The 17255-nt window shown below is 32.5% G+C and overlaps 1 protein-coding gene across 1 annotated transcript; it reads left to right on the forward strand.

The window, feature by feature from the left end:
• The first annotated feature begins 1726 nt into the window (after positions 1-1726).
• LOC127853609 (E3 ubiquitin-protein ligase RNF213-like) lies at positions 1727-16804 on the forward strand. Its single transcript, XM_052388277.1, has 14 exons — positions 1727-1865; positions 3290-3449; positions 3555-3655; positions 3750-3807; positions 5512-5708; positions 9328-9457; positions 9590-9676; positions 9970-10159; positions 10321-10549; positions 11062-11136; positions 11398-11589; positions 12082-12180; positions 12346-12545; positions 13128-16804. Exons 1-14 carry the CDS (start codon positions 1836-1838, stop codon positions 13297-13299), a joined length of 1920 nt encoding a protein of 639 aa, XP_052244237.1. The 5' UTR covers positions 1727-1835; the 3' UTR covers positions 13300-16804.
• Positions 16805-17255: the final 451 nt, after the last annotated feature.

A 17255-nucleotide genomic window follows, 5' to 3' on the forward strand; every position in this document is an offset into this window, starting at 1 on the left:
AAACAACATCAACCACGTCTGAAATATTTCCCAAAAATCCAGAAAGCGTAGCTTTTAGTGATGTGTTTCATCACATAAGTTACGTCATCCGAGATACGTCATAAAGTACGTCATTATTTGAATAAAAATAAATATATATGAAGCTAGTTATGTAACAAATTTTAATAAAGAAACAAAATATCATGATATATACTAAAATCGATAACATACGGTAGAGCTGGACAGAATGTCTCTAATCGATACTACCCGAAAAACGACGCTCGGGCAAGAGGCTATCGTGGCCGTTTTCTGAGCAGTTAATATTATGCGTTGTGTGAACACAAACAGATCGCTTTTATAACAGATTTGTACAAAGTAAATCTCAAGACAATATAAATATACAATACAAATAAATAAATAAATGCCTTTTATTAGTTGGGATAGGTTTTTAATGTAATGCTATTTAATAATAACATTATAGATTTGTAGAGACAATATTTGTCGATTGAGCTAAGAGAATGAACGTAGTTAATAAGCTAGTCATTTCAGACATAGTATGTAGTTCGATTACTTTTTACAAGTTTTGTTTAATACAAATTAGGCATACAATTTTGAGGAAAGTCTTTTAATTTATGAAAAAAAAACACATACAAAATGACATTTATCTTCGAATGTAATTTTTTGACAAAGGGAACAATAATGTGGTTTCTGCTTAATCTATTGCTTAACGACCTGTTTAGATTCGTAGTGGATGTTATTTGTGCTGTGTTTATTTATATCATTCTCAATCATATATTGTGCATTAAATATACAAAATCATTTTAATCGGCAAATTGCGAAATGATTGATTATATATAATTGTATATGTGGCGACACAGGCGTCACACAGAATCATTTCAAGGCTCAACTTATCGCTTTCTGATATATCTTCATAGTGTTTTCTCAACAGAAAGTCACTATTTAACCGGGTTATGTGCGCGATAATAATTTTGCATACTTTGGAGTATACATCACTATTTAAATAGAGCAGTGGGCCCTTTCAATAATATTTTGTTTAAAATTAAAGCAATCCTATTTTAAGATAACAATTCATGAAATTAAATACAGTGTACCTCACATAAATTCTTCCTTCATCTATATGACCGGCATGACGTTACTAAGTCCGTAAAATTCGATATATAGCCAATATGGAGGGCGGGTGCTTAGTATGGACCGAGCTTTCGAAATATTGCTGAATGGCGTCAGCGCCCGGGTAACACACAAGTTGAATTGTGCGGCAGCGCGTTGTTTTACTTCGATGGTGATAAAAGCGAGTTTTTATAACTGAACATTATTTGTTATGAACAATTATTTTTAAATTACAAATTTAATCTAGCATTTTATATGAAACACATACTATTTTTAAATGTTAATATGTAATGGATTAGAACTTAATTTGAGAGTTATCTAATTATTGTCACTGTGTTTCAGCGCTGATAAATTCGTTGATTAATACACCGGATGAAAATGTTCCGCACACTATAAGAAATAGCAAACGATGTTTCAAGCTTAATGTAATAAAAGTGACCAGCCGTGAAGTCCAAACTGTGTATGGTTACTCACCTTCGGTTACGGTTTATATATACTTTTAACTTGCCTGGCTGGTTACTATTTTTCATATGGTCCTTAGTGTGTTTTTACATTAAGAATTAAATCAGGGTTGGGGAAATTCGATTCTTAAAGTGTGTTTATCTAATTGTAGAACTGTATCGGTAAAGACCGGTCATATACTTGGTACAGCCATTAGAGATGGAGTTATCAAGGCAGAGAGAAATTTGAGCCCTACCTACTTTTTAGCTGTCCGACTTTTCATCCACATGGCCATGTTATTTGGTCCGACACGGCAGGTTTGTTTATTCATATATTTTGTACAGTTTTACAATGTACATTTACTTTGTCCATTTGTATAACATAAATTGAACAAAAGTCTGCCCCTTTTGTGCTTCGCTTTACTTCAAATACTTTATTTGCGGCTTCAAAATAAATAATGATAATTTTATCTTAGCCGATGTTAGTATACTCACTCTTATCTCCACATTAACAGTGTGGCTTTAATACACTGCAATGCGTCCTTATTTGAGAGTATAAACGCTAAATTGTTATGTTAAACAACCGGGTATATTTTTGTTTTGAATTAAAATAACAACATGGCATTCAACATGGCGTTAAGTATAAATACTATTAAGTATAAATACTATTAAGTATAAATACTATACTTAAAATAAGCGTAATAATAATTAAAAATGAACATCACATCTATTGTTCTTGCTTACACGCCAATACAATAATACATAATATATTAACATCAATGCATTAACGCAAGCATCCGCTTTTGCGTTACGCAATGCATGTTATGTTCGGTGCTTAATGTTTATACGGTTTCGATTACACCGAATACATGAATGTAGATCCGACAATGCAATAATAAGAAACGCAGTATGTTGATGGGGCTATAAAACAGTCAATGGTGCCATAGTTATGTCCGGACTGCGGTCCACTTGTCATATACATATCTGGTTTTACCTTTCGTAATAATTTTTTTTTCCGTTGACGGAACCAGAACTAACTTGGCACGCAGGTAAACTAATAAGTGACTTTGGCAAGCAATTTGAGACGTGGTGTGACGAACAAAAACGCTTATGACTGACATCTTACATGGTCTTCAAACAAAAACCTGTTTAAAAGCGTTATTGCCGGTGGTATCAGCAATTTAGTGTCTGTATTTGTTGGTACATATCCGCTTAGAATTGTTGAACGTGTTTAAACCGCTATTATGAACACTGAACATTGAAAAGCGCTTAATCTCTGTGCTGCATAAATGAATAATTGGAGTTAGAACAAAACAGTTAAATACTTGTAAACAATATATGTAATAAAAAACCTTAGTAATGCAGAAATATTTTCTAATAAACGTCTTAAATTCTAAAGAAGCTTCTCAGTAAATCGACACGTGCAAAATGTGTCTTCTCCAAAATAAAAACATAATAAAAATAAAATATTAAATAAACGTTTATTGGAAAAAAACATTTTAAAACATTTAAATAAAAATGATTTTATCTTAACCTGGCCTTGTCGTTATAGTTAAATGCATTCATTTGTGTGAACCATATTTATACAGATTATTCTGATGTTGTTTTCGTTTGTGATTCTTTTAAGCTGGTCACATACACGTGTACACAGCACAGGCTTTTAATTATTATTCCGTACATAACTTACCATACAAAACTGTTGCTGATGAAATAAATCAGAATCATGCATGTATTTTCTGCAGATCAACGCTATTATAAAACCTGAACTGAAAGACACGTCTGTATCAGATTTCTTGTTAGATCACATCAAAGTAAACATAGCTGACCTACAGAAATCTCTGAACCGCAGTGCAGATGATGTCATTCTACTCATGCACATGGTTATAAACAATATGCGGAACGGTATTTCAGTTTTAAACATTTCTAGTGTTTACAAGATTGAAGTTTTGAAATGTCAAACTTTAATTCAAGTCAAGAGTTGATTAATTCAAGTCAATGTCATTGCAGAAACAATAGTACCAACCTCGGTAGCACGTCTGTCAACACAAGCAGATAGATTTACGTGGGAGCAGACCGTTTTTGCGGAAATTTTGAATCCAATTCTCGGGGTAATATTAAAATATTTGTAAAAAACATTTCAAATATATATATATAAACGACTCATACATGTAATCCTATCAATATCACTTTGCTGTCTTTCAGAATGTAGCTCGATGCCTCGAGGAATGGTATCCCCGGTTAGCTACTGACAAAAGACTTGGTGAGTGATCGTCTTAGATCATACAACTGCTATAATCACTAAACGGAATTTTGTTTTTCATGCAAACATTTGCTAGGTATGTCATAAAATAGCACGTCAAGTATAAGACAAAATTGATTATTGGTTGAATCTACACAAAACATCACTGAATTATCTCAATTTTACATTTGTATGTATTATTATTTGAATGTAGTCCACAAAGCGTTAATGTAATATCCATCACATTTAATGAGAATGTTTGTTAGATTAATGTTAACAAATCACACGAAATTTGATTTTGACCATGTACTATTTTAGGGTATTTTTTATCAGTATTTTTTTTAAGTTGAACTGTTTTATTATCTCAACAAGACATAAAGGACGTATAGAAAAGTATCATATAAAATCAATATTTCATCTAATCGGTTACTTTTAATTCATATATTTCCAAACTTACTTTAAATAACTCAATACGCAGCCTCGATTAAAAAGTGTTTGTAATTAATTGTGTGAATCGTGTTTTTTCTGTATCACTCAAACATTTTTCACGATTTACACGATTGACAAGATAACATCAAAAAGTATACAATTAAGACCACGGAGGCGCAATTAATTATAGTACGAATGTAGCATAACGAACCTGTTCGAGCGATTAAGTAACAAAGATGACATGCATGTAGAGGATCGATTTTGGTACGCGAAAGTATGGCGTTTGTGAAACTGCATTCTCTAAGTTATCAACAACCCGCATGATTATGACCACCCTGTTACACAAACGGTGGAAATTGTTCGCACAACACCTGATCCAAAGGGTATTTGTTGGTAAGATATATTATGATTTTGATTCGATGATGTTAAAGACGCGCTGGACATATGCATGTAATACACAAATTGTGTGTATGGTGTTACTTTTCAATTCCGAGGTCAGTCAATACATTTAGCAATGTATACCGAATGACCGCGAACAATCGGTAAAGTCGTAATATTATTTTTAAGTACACATACCGCTTTAAGGATACGTGTAAAAGCGTCCTATATTATGGTTCAAGATGGTCGGTATAGTTGAGCCGAACGGGTTTATTCGTTGAGGAAATTGAATTACTCAATTAAATCTTTAAAACCCGTTTCATTCTCTTAGTCCAATAATTTTCATCCAAACTTCGTTTTAAATAATATAATCTTCGCCAAATAAAAGTAAATGCTTAATCGCCCCTTATGTCTTAGAAATATATATCTTGATCAATACTAAATTGTTATGTTAAACTGTTACCGCTTACTTAATTAAAAAGTTGTTATCCAGTATTCACTTAAGTTCAAAATTTGCATAATGATTTCTGGTAACCTAGACATCTTTCAACAAAAAGCTTTTGTTCGATTAATGTTTCTCTTCTTATCTGTTTTGCCATATCCATCCGTACAAATGTAAGCTGGTCCGTCGTCACGCTTTTTTTATAACAAAGCTTTCTTTATTTAAGTGTGATGGGTCTTTATGAAATAAAAACTCTTACATTTTTTGGGTTTAGTATATTAAAGCTGCAAGTCACAGAAGTCAGTGCACACTTTCTTTTTAATGGCCCAATCGCTTGTTCAATTGTCATTGTTCAGGTAACAAATTATGAAAATATATTGCTTGTAATATATCCAGCTTTAGAATAACGTGAGGCCATACTACGTGTGTTTCGTAAAGCAAGAATCTGGCTAAATGTACATTTCATGCGTATGTAGGCGCAGATCGACTGATGTGCCTCATATACGAAACTGACCGTAGTCAAGACGTGGAGGACACCAATCAGCTGCTGGATATCCCAAGGATGTGGCGGTTCCGAACACCAATCACCATTGAGCACATGGCGCGAGAACTTGAATCAAAATGTCAAGACGGCAATAATTCATATTTTATCCTTCAGAACTTCTTGCACGAGGTAATTTCTAGAAAAAGAACGCATTTATTACGTGAGGAACAATAATACTGATATATCCGAATGTGTCAATTGTGGATGCATATTTTAAAACTTGCCTTTACCTTGATAGTATATATGGTATAAACTGAGTTACAATGGTCTTTCTGAGGCAATTCTCAACGCATGATAAATGTTTGTTTAAGAAGAGTTTGCATTAACAACAAGACTTCAATTTTCATTTTGCAAATCATTAATCGCTCCGTGGATTTTATATAATTTCATATTCTAATAAATCAATGCGAATTATATCGTTCATGTATGTCGAATTTATACACTCATTTTAAAATCATAAACATAAGGAGAAGTGTGGACTTACTAAAGCTCAAAATCTCCAGATGTCAAAAGTGTTATGGTTAAATTTAAAACAACTTTACAATTGCTTTGAAATGTGTATATGATTCAGACAAGATATTTTGCAATAAGACGATGATTTACAATCATAACATGTTTTTCTCCGGGGAGATACTGCGGTATTATTTCAATTTTACTAAACATTTTTGTTTTCTTTCCTGTCTAGTGTGAATCCAATCTAATTTTAATCACACGCTCAAGACTAATTTCAAATAGATCCTGTTAGCAAAAATATAAACAGACTGGAAGAAAATATCAGGGAAACAATGTTTAATTGCCGATCTCTTTACCGGGTTGTCGTCATGATTTTACGAGGCGTAATGGTAGACTACCACGCAAATAATCAAACCGTATTTTGTGTTTTTGTCAAAACAAAGCGTTTTACTTAAAATACGAAATCTAACGCTATATGGCTTTTTCAAAGTTGGGTCCGAAAATGTAATATTCGCGTTGATCGTGAAATGTGATTAGTCGAATCTCTTAATTGACCGTATTTGCCTAGTTTTTTCCCGTATTGTCGAGTTTTCATATGTATAAGTGAGTTGTGCTTTACAAGAAACGTTCGACCCAAATGACGTAATGTATTTTATTTAATGTTCACGCATGTGTTGTTTTGTTTCGAATCAATCACGAACGCATTTGTATTTGGGATAGAAATGCTAGCAGTGTTTATGTAAGGCACAGATGGTCTAACATAGAATATACTGGAAATCATGTCGGTCGGTTGGTTTGTCCCACAGCACATAAGTATTTTTTGACGATGCTCCGAAGCATCGTCTAAGTTATCATATCATGAAAAAATTCTTCACAATGGCAACCTATGTAAAAGACCGAGCTAGTCCGATTGAGATAGCTCGATTTTTCTAATCGGCATACAACGCTGATTATCATTGATAAAGGTATAGGAAGCTCAGCTATAAATAGGACAGCTTATTCAGGGAAAAGATTTAATAATAGTTTGAAAACGTTAATTTTAAATCAGTTATATTCAATCCATTATATGTTTATAGATCAATGAAACAACTATGCATTTTCTGTATTGTATTTGACATTTGTCGTTATTCAGTAAATAAATTGCAAATTAAAACGTGACTTTAAATTAGTGAAATTAACTTTCAACGCGATCATGAGTGTAAAGAAAACGAGTTATTTCGAACCTGCCATTTGTAAACATTGTAGCGACTATAGTATATAAACAGCATAATAGCCATATCAATTTTGTGATACTCGCTCTTCTGTGTGCTTTCCCATTTTGCATATTTAATAAACTTTTCAAACATAAATTACAGAGCCACATCAGTGCACATACTATGTTTGACAATTCATTCGTTTGTTGGATATTGTTTGCTGTTTTAAACACATATTAGGTCATATCGCGGAGATTTAGTTGACCTTACCATGTGTTCAGGGGCGAACTCACGTGTCCAAGTGCTCTTACGACTTTGTGCTCATACCCTCTTTCGATCTGGAATCGTCATGAAATTATTACGAACAAACATGCCTAAGCTTATTTAATTAGAGAAAAAGAACAATAATCAAAAGAGAAAAGGTATATGTTCACGCACATGGGATTGTGAAAACACGTCCGTACACAAAGCATCATTAACTTAGGAAAGGAAACAACGAAATATAAAGTTTGGTATGATATACATGTGAAATTAAAGAGCATGGTGTAATTAAAGAGCATGTCAAGTTTTGAATTTATATGCTGAAACGTTATGTTATAACCCACAAACGTTTTACTGTAACCGACAGTTTTTTAAGATAAGTGGTACAGAAAATACACGTCGAGTACCTTTTTAATGATATTTCTTGTTATATTTGATCGAGAATGTAACCCGCCTCCCAGTTTCGCTGAAAGGATCAAGTTCCCCACGGGTTCTACTACCCCATACCCCCATTTTTTTTTTCGTACCCTACATTTTTCGTACCCAATTTTTTTTTCGTACCCAAATTTTTGCTCGTAACCAATTTTTTTTTCGTACCCATTTTTTCCTACCCAAATTTTTTTCGTAACCAAATCTTTTTACGTTCTTTTTTTTTTGCATAATTGTTGTACCCAAAATTTTCGTACCCATTTTTTCCTACCCAAAATTTTCGTACCCACATACACAAGTGTGGTGATGTAGATAAACTTAAATAGATGCTTTTATATCAATCCTTTTCAAAAGCATCGTCACACCAATACTGTCAGTACTTTGATTTCTGAAGTTGTCTAGCAACATACAACTTTAAAGATACGTTGTTTATACAATGTGGAAATGCATCGCGCAATTGTTCTTCTCAGTGTAATATCCTTTGTAGATGCACGTGCCCTTGAGCTTAATCAAAGTTTATACTATGTAGAAGTGCAAAACGTTATTTTCGTGTATGCCGTTTTAGTGTTTCAGAATTATGTGCACGGTAAGTTATGAAAATTTTGGATACTAACCTACTTGTACATATGTGTCGCGAACACATTAATGTGCATCAATAAGAAATTTAACAAGAGTATTGTTTATTATTTGTAAAGATGCAAGAAGTAAGTTTTGCGCGTGTCGCACTATTTGTTGCCCATTAACTTTCCCTTGAACTTAGGAAAATGATTCAAATAATTCACGCTTTGTTTTCTTTATGGTTAATTAATGTTGGTCAAAGTTAAATAATAATGAAATATTTGAGTCTTATCTGACTTATAGCCCATAACGTTTTGGGAAAGATTCCAATTAGCGGCTGTTTATAGAATATACATGTACATCAGAACGAATGTACATGTACACCAGAACGCAAAGCATTTTTTTACATTTGACATTTACGTGTTACAAGTAAGTACCATAACCAAGTCAATAGGTAGTAGTTAACAAACATCGTGACATTGTTTTCTGTTTTACAATATTCAATATATTTAAACTAGAACAGAAGAAAAGAAAAGCAAAGAAATACATGTTAACAATTATATTACATCCAGTTTTGTACTGCACATAAATAACATCATCTTAAGCTAATTACGACCACAGTATTTTCTGTTATTCAAAACCTTAATCTGTATAAAAGTCTCACCGTCAATGACTTTTTAACTGCAATAGACTTACTCTGGATAGGGAAAGGTTGGGCTCGACTTTCCCGTATTCGTACTGTCATACATGTAATGATGAGAGCATGTAACTAACAGCATGTAGCACCAGCCACATACACATCCACGAATGTGTCCGTTAACATTTGTTTATGTTAAGTCACAATATACTTTCAGGACTGCTTGCTGCAGGCCCTCAGATATATACCAAATATTCTCCGTCTTCAACGAGCTCTACTCCAGAAATACCAGAAGAAACTCGACAAAACTGAAGCAAACGCGATCAAAGTAAAAGATTTGAAGAAAGGTAATAAGCAATATAATTATTAAATAAAATAGAGTATTCAGTAAATCTTGCCAATCCTTGATGTTTAAGTATAAAAGCATTTTTGTGAATTTATGTAAATAATAATGCACAAAAACAAGTTCCATCTTACAGAGCGCGTAGCAGGGCATGACACTGATCGATGGATACACGATTTCGCATGTGCATGGGAGATCACACGAAAATCATTGGAACAATACGGTTTGATGTTCTTTTATTTGTTTGTTATTTAAATTATGGTGCTTTGTACGTTAACTGCTCATGTTTTTAATTATCTTTTTTATTAACGTTTACAGTAAGCTTACTTCAAAGTGTATTGTATCTCAATTAAGTATGTATATGGTAATACGTAAAGGGTAATTCTATCACAGAAAACATGGCACTTGTTGTTATAAAATGTCGATGAAAATCACATATTACAGGTGCATAGATCAGTGCTTATTTTTAACATGCTATTAACGCAATTGATTTATACTTATCTATTGTTATTGTAGGTTGCCCTACACAATTTGGATTAATGTTTGTACCGAAAGTGTTTTGCAACCAAACTATACATGATGAAACGCCACTAGCACTGTTCCTTCCGTCAACTAGTGGTGCTGGGCTATGTTCGTATGCTATGCTGGATTGTCTTTTTAGAAAACAAAACGATTTTCTACACAACTTCGCCCTGAAATCCGGAAAGTATGCCTTTAACCTTTTCTTTTTGTTGTGCAAAATTCTTTCTGTTATTAAAATGTTGTACCAGTTGGCTTTGCAAAGACAGTTACATAAGCCACTAGGCATATTAATTTGTGTTAAAATAAATAACATGACTTCCGAATTGTTTTTATCTTAAAAAAAAGACAGGACATAGATCAATCTATCGTCAAACCAATGTCTGTCACCTCCGCACATCTGATCAGCTACGACCATGAACAAGACCTTATGCCCCTGGTGTTGGCCAACTGTCAGTACTCCGTCGAGATGGGCGTCGGGACCAAGATTGAGTATGACTTTGCTGGCATTGAGAGACAGCTCATAGACAGGTTTATCTGCTCGAAATCAAGAATTGAGTTGACCTGTTTTCTAGAGGTAAATAGATTTACATTTCTTTGACTATCTGTAAACATGTTTGTAATTTTTAATGATCAAAACTACGACGAATATAAGCTGATATCTGAGAGCTCTAGAGGCACATCGGATCACTATCGTTTTTGTTAATGAAATGCTTTTAATTATTTTCTATAATTCTTGTTTGTATTGATACTGTTTAAAAAGATAGATTATAATAAACGCTCTGCTACATCTCTTGATATGAATTACCTTTCTCATGAAATGCATGTCACAGCGGGTCATGCATGTTCATGAAAACAAGTATTTAAACATTTTAACATTAATGGACTTTGCATAGTTTAAGTACAAAAACTATTATTTTCATTAAAAGATGCTTAAAGTTCCCTACGCTAAGTTATTGTTTTGGACACAATTGAGCATTATTTTGAATTACCGTTTCCCTTAAACTACACTCGTCATTGAACTTGAATAGATACATTGTACATTCAATTACGAAATACTGATGATCATTTAAAACATCTTTGCTACAGATCGACCAAATGGTCTATAGATCTGAGGTGACAACTCATAGCGTTTTAAAGGAACTTTCAGAAAAAATACCGCAGGTAAACACACTTTTATGACATATTAATTTTTATAATTTTTTGTTCATAGATAGTATTAGCCTATCAGTATCATGTTTTTAATTACTGATGACTATCATTTATAAATCTTAATAAAATGATTCTCTAGTACTGTGCAACCATGCCAATAAGCGACCTGCAGGATTCGTTCATTGTACAATTTGTTGTGATGGAAAGTTGTAGTTTTTTTAAAAGATTCTTTTAATGCCGTAAATTGAAATTTAATGAAAATATATGTTGTAGGTACACTTGCTTGGATCGGTGCGAACTCAAATTTGCGAAGAACTAAGAAGGCAACCTGATGTCTGCAGATCATTGGATAATCTTGACATTGCAATCAGCTTTCTAAAAACAAGTGGAGGAAATCCCACAGAAAGACTGGACACATTTATGACAAATAAATTGAAGCTCGAAAATGCAATGCTAAGTCAAAAGGTACATTTATATGAAGCCCCGTATTAATGTTGTTATCGTTTGTGTCTACGTTTAAGAACACAAAGTAAAATACTTGCACATTTTAACTACCGTATATATCTTCATACACAGTACATGTCATTTTCGTATATTTTGTGAGAAGGATTTTTTTTATACATCGATTAGTTTTCAATCCTGAAATATAAATCGCGTTTGGTTCCGATTATTTATTGACACAGTTGTTGTCATTTTACAGTTTTTAAAATGAAAGATGCTTTGGCTTGAGTGTGCATTATATGCATTAAATAAATGGATTATAAGATTGATGTAGGTGCGTGTATCCACGTCTTAAAATATCTCATTTCAGTTTAGAAAAATAATCAACCATCATGAACAATGCAATGAAATGTTTGCTTTTCAAACTAGACTTATCTTTTTCACAATAAATACGCCGGAGTGTTGTTTCAGGGACGTTTCTTATCGGTGACTGCTATGGTTTATACTTTTATACAGGCTCGCCAGTCGTGTGAGCTGCAGCATACCAGGTCATTGTGGTTGTTGTTGTTGCTGCAAAAATCAAAGCTGCAAATAGAACAAAGACAAACAACAGAGGTGAAATAGTTTCTATGTGTGAAAATCTTACAAATTTCTAGTAACCACAATGGATTATGGTTTTGTATTTCTATTCTGTACATGTAATGTTTAGATTGTAAAAAATGCACTGATATATTTATTTTCAGTAAAAATAATCGACATTTTATGTCTGTCTTATTTTAGGGAGTTTTTGAGACATTACAACATAATATGGTTGCGAATTTAGATGGCGATGTAAAAAAATGTTTCAATGATTACCTAACCACCCTCAGTGTTGACAAACTGTCAATCATTCTTGATGTGATGCACGAGTTCCTGTTACTCAATGTGTCCATTCGCCAAAACATTTACGACGAGGACTACATTGACACAAGCTCTTACAGGTTTATAGTTATGTTGTTTGCTTATCGCTAAATACGTGTGTCATCTTAACATTTAATGTATGGAAGTTAATGTTCTACTTATCTTTAACAATTTATTAGTTCGTATTTTAAGTAAAGGATGGAATGTGCTAAGAAAATGATTGGAGTATATTTGATATTTTTAAGTATCAAGCTTATCTAATGTAAATATCCAATTGCATATAAAGCCCAAACGCAAACAAGTAATGACTACACACCAAATATAAAGAGAACAGACAATAATTTAACGAGTAAAACGTCTATTTTAGAAAGAAACTATTTCTATCTCCTAACAGTTAAAAGGGTTGTTCAATGAGATACATAAAAACAAATCTCATTAGTACAAATTAATGATATTAAATAACAGTATGTCTTACAATTTTACACAGATCAAAAAGATATATACGTAAAATATAAATAATATGATATGCCTTTCACTGTGTGCGGGCATAGAAATCCTGGGCCTGGAAAATGTCTTGGTTATGTTTCAGTCAGTTACATTATAGTAAAGCGTGTTCGCGATTGTATATATGTTTCCTTTATCTCTTAACGTTTTATCTTCAGTTTCCTTGATGGCCTGCGGGAATATATTGCTGCGAGTGAACCGCAACTGGTGATAGATGATGCGACTTTGGATGGCTTTCCCCCAAAAGTACTTTACAAACATGGTGCAAACGCCTGGGTATTGGCCTACGAAATGCTGAAAAAGAAAATAGAAAATAAACGTCGGCACTAAAACTAAACATTTGCGCTGTAGTTCCTGCACCATGTGTGAAATACGGGGCAATAGAAAATTAACGCTTATTTAACTGAACCATAAGGACCTTTTTACATTAAACAGTCATATGCTTATTAGTTTTTATATGCCTTTTTGGGCATGTTGGGTTTTCGCACAATTTCTTGACTTGTATGAATATGAATGTAATTTATACAAATGGTTCTTGCGTTTAAAACAGGTTTGTGTCATATGTGTGCATTGAGATATAAGAAAATCGGTGAAATCGTGTTTGGCTTATGAGGTGGTACTTTTATGTACTTGTCGCTATCGTCATATTTAGATTCTTTATTCTATTCAATGATCCATTTCGAGGGTTTGATATTGTTCCAACTCTGTGTGAAACGTATTTTCATTCCATTAGCAATTAAGGAGTCCTTAGAGCTACTGTACATTGAATAACATCTGGTATATACATATGTTATTGATGATGCATTGGTTTCATAAGAGCTTCGAGATGCTGAAGAAATTTAATCAGAATTAAGAAATATTAGAACAATATATTTGTTTCACTAGCCATAGCCAAACGGAGACCTTTATACAACATCACTTGTTCGATGTAATAGAACAAACAGCGTGTGTATATTAAACGACGAAATTCACCAAACAAGTTGTAAATACCACTTTTACGTGTAATTGTAAAGTTTATATGTGTATTAAGTGGTGATAATGATCATCAGTACTTTGATGGTATATGTTTTATTCATTAAACTACTTCATTTTAGTACAATTATTGGCCACATGGCAACTGCATATTATCTGATATTCACTGGTAAAAGGCATATTGACATAGGCCCAGCCGTCAATTAATGTTGTATTTTCTGACTTTTATCAAAGGAGAACTTTTCAGACGTTTTAATGAAAAACCCCGTCTACGTTTGCAACCACGTTATATGTTTCGTCTAACAGGGGTAATACTGACAGGTTGTTAAGACTAAAAAAATGATACGCCTTGCAAACAACCTTTATATAATATTTTATAGGAACACAGTAGATCATTATGGCATAATGACACACATCATTTTCGATTTAAAGTGATGATATATATTTGATTAATAATAGTTTTTTTGTAATGTCGACCTGGTATTTTTTACAATTAAACCAGATAACGGTAATATGTACAGTATTGCTTTCAACGTTGCATCATGCATAAAGGTGCGATATTTTAAATGTAATTCCGTTTTATAAGCATATTTATTATGGTTATGTATAGTTACAACCTCGCAGTTTTTTATGTTTTGTTAATGAGTTATAAAACATAATATAAAATCGAGAGCAATTTTAACACGTGCAAAATCAAAATAAATATATATTATATGATGCATGCGTATATACCTATATATTAAAATTAAGGTTAAATCAATAACTGCTTTCACAATAATTCATTTATATATATATAATATATAAATGTATTGAATGTGATTTGTTTTCTTGTTTATATTGTGTTTTGCATTATTTTAATAAATTAAGTATTATGATAGCTGCTATTGATTTAACCTTGATGTTAAAGCAGAAACTAAGAAAACACACACATAAGTTAAAGTCATTACAAAGTATTTGATGAATAATTTTACCACTCCTAGTCTCTATTAGTTTAGTATGTTCATAGCACGGTATGTGTTAGTTTACATATAACGTGTAATCTTTACTGTCGGCTTTTAAAAATATTTTAACAAACTGACCATATATACTGTCTTGCTGCTATTTGTTATTACTATGTATTGTTATTGTTCTGTTTGCTTTGTGTATGTGTGTGTATTCCCCCATTATTTGTAATGTAAAAGAATTAACTGACATCCGTTGATCGTAGACTATGTAACAGGTTTTCGCATGAAAACGTTTTACACTTATATATTGTTTCATGTTGTCATTGTGCTTAAGGTGGTAAGTAAAAGTCCCGTATGAAACATATTTAACGAGTTTATTAAAGTGTGTTCATGAATAAACGGTCTTGTATAGTAATTTATGTGAGCTATAACTGTGTGTGTGTGTGTATTTGTGTGTGTTTGCTATTGTCATGTAAAAAAATTTAATATGTCTTTACGATATACACGTTAACGCTTAATTTGCATGAGTATATGTTGTTCTAAAAATGATACAATTTTTATTCATGTAACAGTATTGTAGTAATATACAGGGGTGATTTCGGTTTTATACGTTTCGTTGTTTTTTCTATCTATTGTTTCTTCCTTTTTTGCTTAAGTATCCATAAACATTATTGCAATGTTTCCGTTGTCGAAGTAGGCCATAATTTATTTGTGTACGTGTGCACAAATATGGTCAGTTCATTGAATTAATGTGTATTGTAGTACTAGTTTGACACCTTAAATTATTTTGTTCAGTTCCAACATGTATTTATATGTATTTTAGTTGATTTGATTAATGCTCGATGTATGATGCGTATATTTCTTCCAAATATTATTTTATAAACGTACTATATGTTGTTTATATTTTTAAAAGTTGTAATAATTGTCTGAACATATTGCCGGATATGTAATAGTTCTTTTTATATTCAATATAAGACATACAATGTATACATGTATATGATCATAAAACAGAGCGATACCATGTAGCAGCAATAATGTTCAAACATGTTATACAAGATATGCTAATAATTTTTTGTCCTTATGGTTTCCTTTTGATTAAACAGAAAAAGGTTTATATGTATTGTTTTCGTTGGTCGTTTGTGATTTTTAAGAAAGAAAAACAACAGAATAATTATGAATAAGGATGAGTTGCATAAAGTGGGTAGAAAGCATACTGGACTTATTAGGAAAGTTTAATGTGTTTCCATTTTTGTTCAAATAGATGAAGTGTATCATTGTTTATGGCTATTTTTTTCAATTTGAATCTTCAGTTTAAAATGGATATGTAATCGTAATTCTTAGCAATTTGACGATTACGACAAATTATTTAAGTATTGCGTTATGCATATTTATGTTCCATACGAGTGCAAATCGTTTTACGGTCTTGGCAATCCCTAATTTTGAAAATGTAAATGCAAAATGACTTTAATCATTTGCTGATTTCTGTTTCACTCGAGTCTAAATGTGTAGATTTATTTTATTGATTAGGGCCATGAAGGGCGAGCAGCAAAACATTACTTTAATAATCAGCAAAAGCTAGTTTTGATGAGAATGCCATGAGTCGGGAAAAATAACCCGTGCACGTGTTGTTCTATTAGGATTATGTGCTATGGTGAACAACATATTATATTTACGCGTGTTCTTGTTGTCATGACATTGTTTTGCGTTTTATATAAGCGGTGAGTATACTGTGGTGTGAATGGCGAGATACAGCCGTCAATCAGCTGTATTGCCGTAATATTTGTGTAAAATCGCAAACGTCTGATTTAAAACTTATATGGTGTTCAATAGTTCAATAGTTTACTGCAAGATTTGCACGATAAAAGAATGTGAGTTTACGATGCTTGAAAGTATGTTATGGAATAAAAGTGACAATATTTGATGGAGTTAATTTTTATTCCAATGCAAACTCTGCTATTAGTGATCTATAACAACTAAGTGTTGTTGAGGTTGTTGTTTATTGTGGCCATTTGCATATCTTCAAAACAAATGGAGGTATGATTTCACATTATAAAGTGTTAAGCATTTAAGTGCATAACAAACATATGTGCTCGCATGTATTATTAACATTGAGTTTACAGAACGAACTATTTATTATACGTATTCCTATTGCAGTGTGTTTACAAACACGTCAACATATTTCCTCATTAAGCCAGTTTACGAATATTAAATATATTTAGCGATGTATTATTAAGTAAAATGAAATGACCACGTCCTAAGTACAAAACATTGACATAAATACATATGCAGGCGACCATTCAGTGTTGGCCATTCTTGTTCTGTTTAACCCTTTCCCACTAACAAGCAAACAGAATAAACCCAGAACAGCCT

This window comes from Dreissena polymorpha, chromosome 12 (assembly GCF_020536995.1).
Source record: "Dreissena polymorpha isolate Duluth1 chromosome 12, UMN_Dpol_1.0, whole genome shotgun sequence".
In the NCBI taxonomy this organism is placed as follows: domain Eukaryota; kingdom Metazoa; phylum Mollusca; class Bivalvia; order Myida; family Dreissenidae; genus Dreissena; species Dreissena polymorpha.

Coding starts and splice junctions, on each gene's coding strand:
- LOC127853609 (XM_052388277.1), top strand. CDS start 1,836: ATGGCCATGTTATTTGGTCCGACACGGCAG. Junction 3,808..5,511: donor AGCTACTGACAAAAGACTTG/GTGAGTGATCGT, acceptor ATGCGTATGTAG/GCGCAGATCGACTGATGTGC. Junction 9,458..9,589: donor AGTAAAAGATTTGAAGAAAG/GTAATAAGCAAT, acceptor TCCATCTTACAG/AGCGCGTAGCAGGGCATGAC.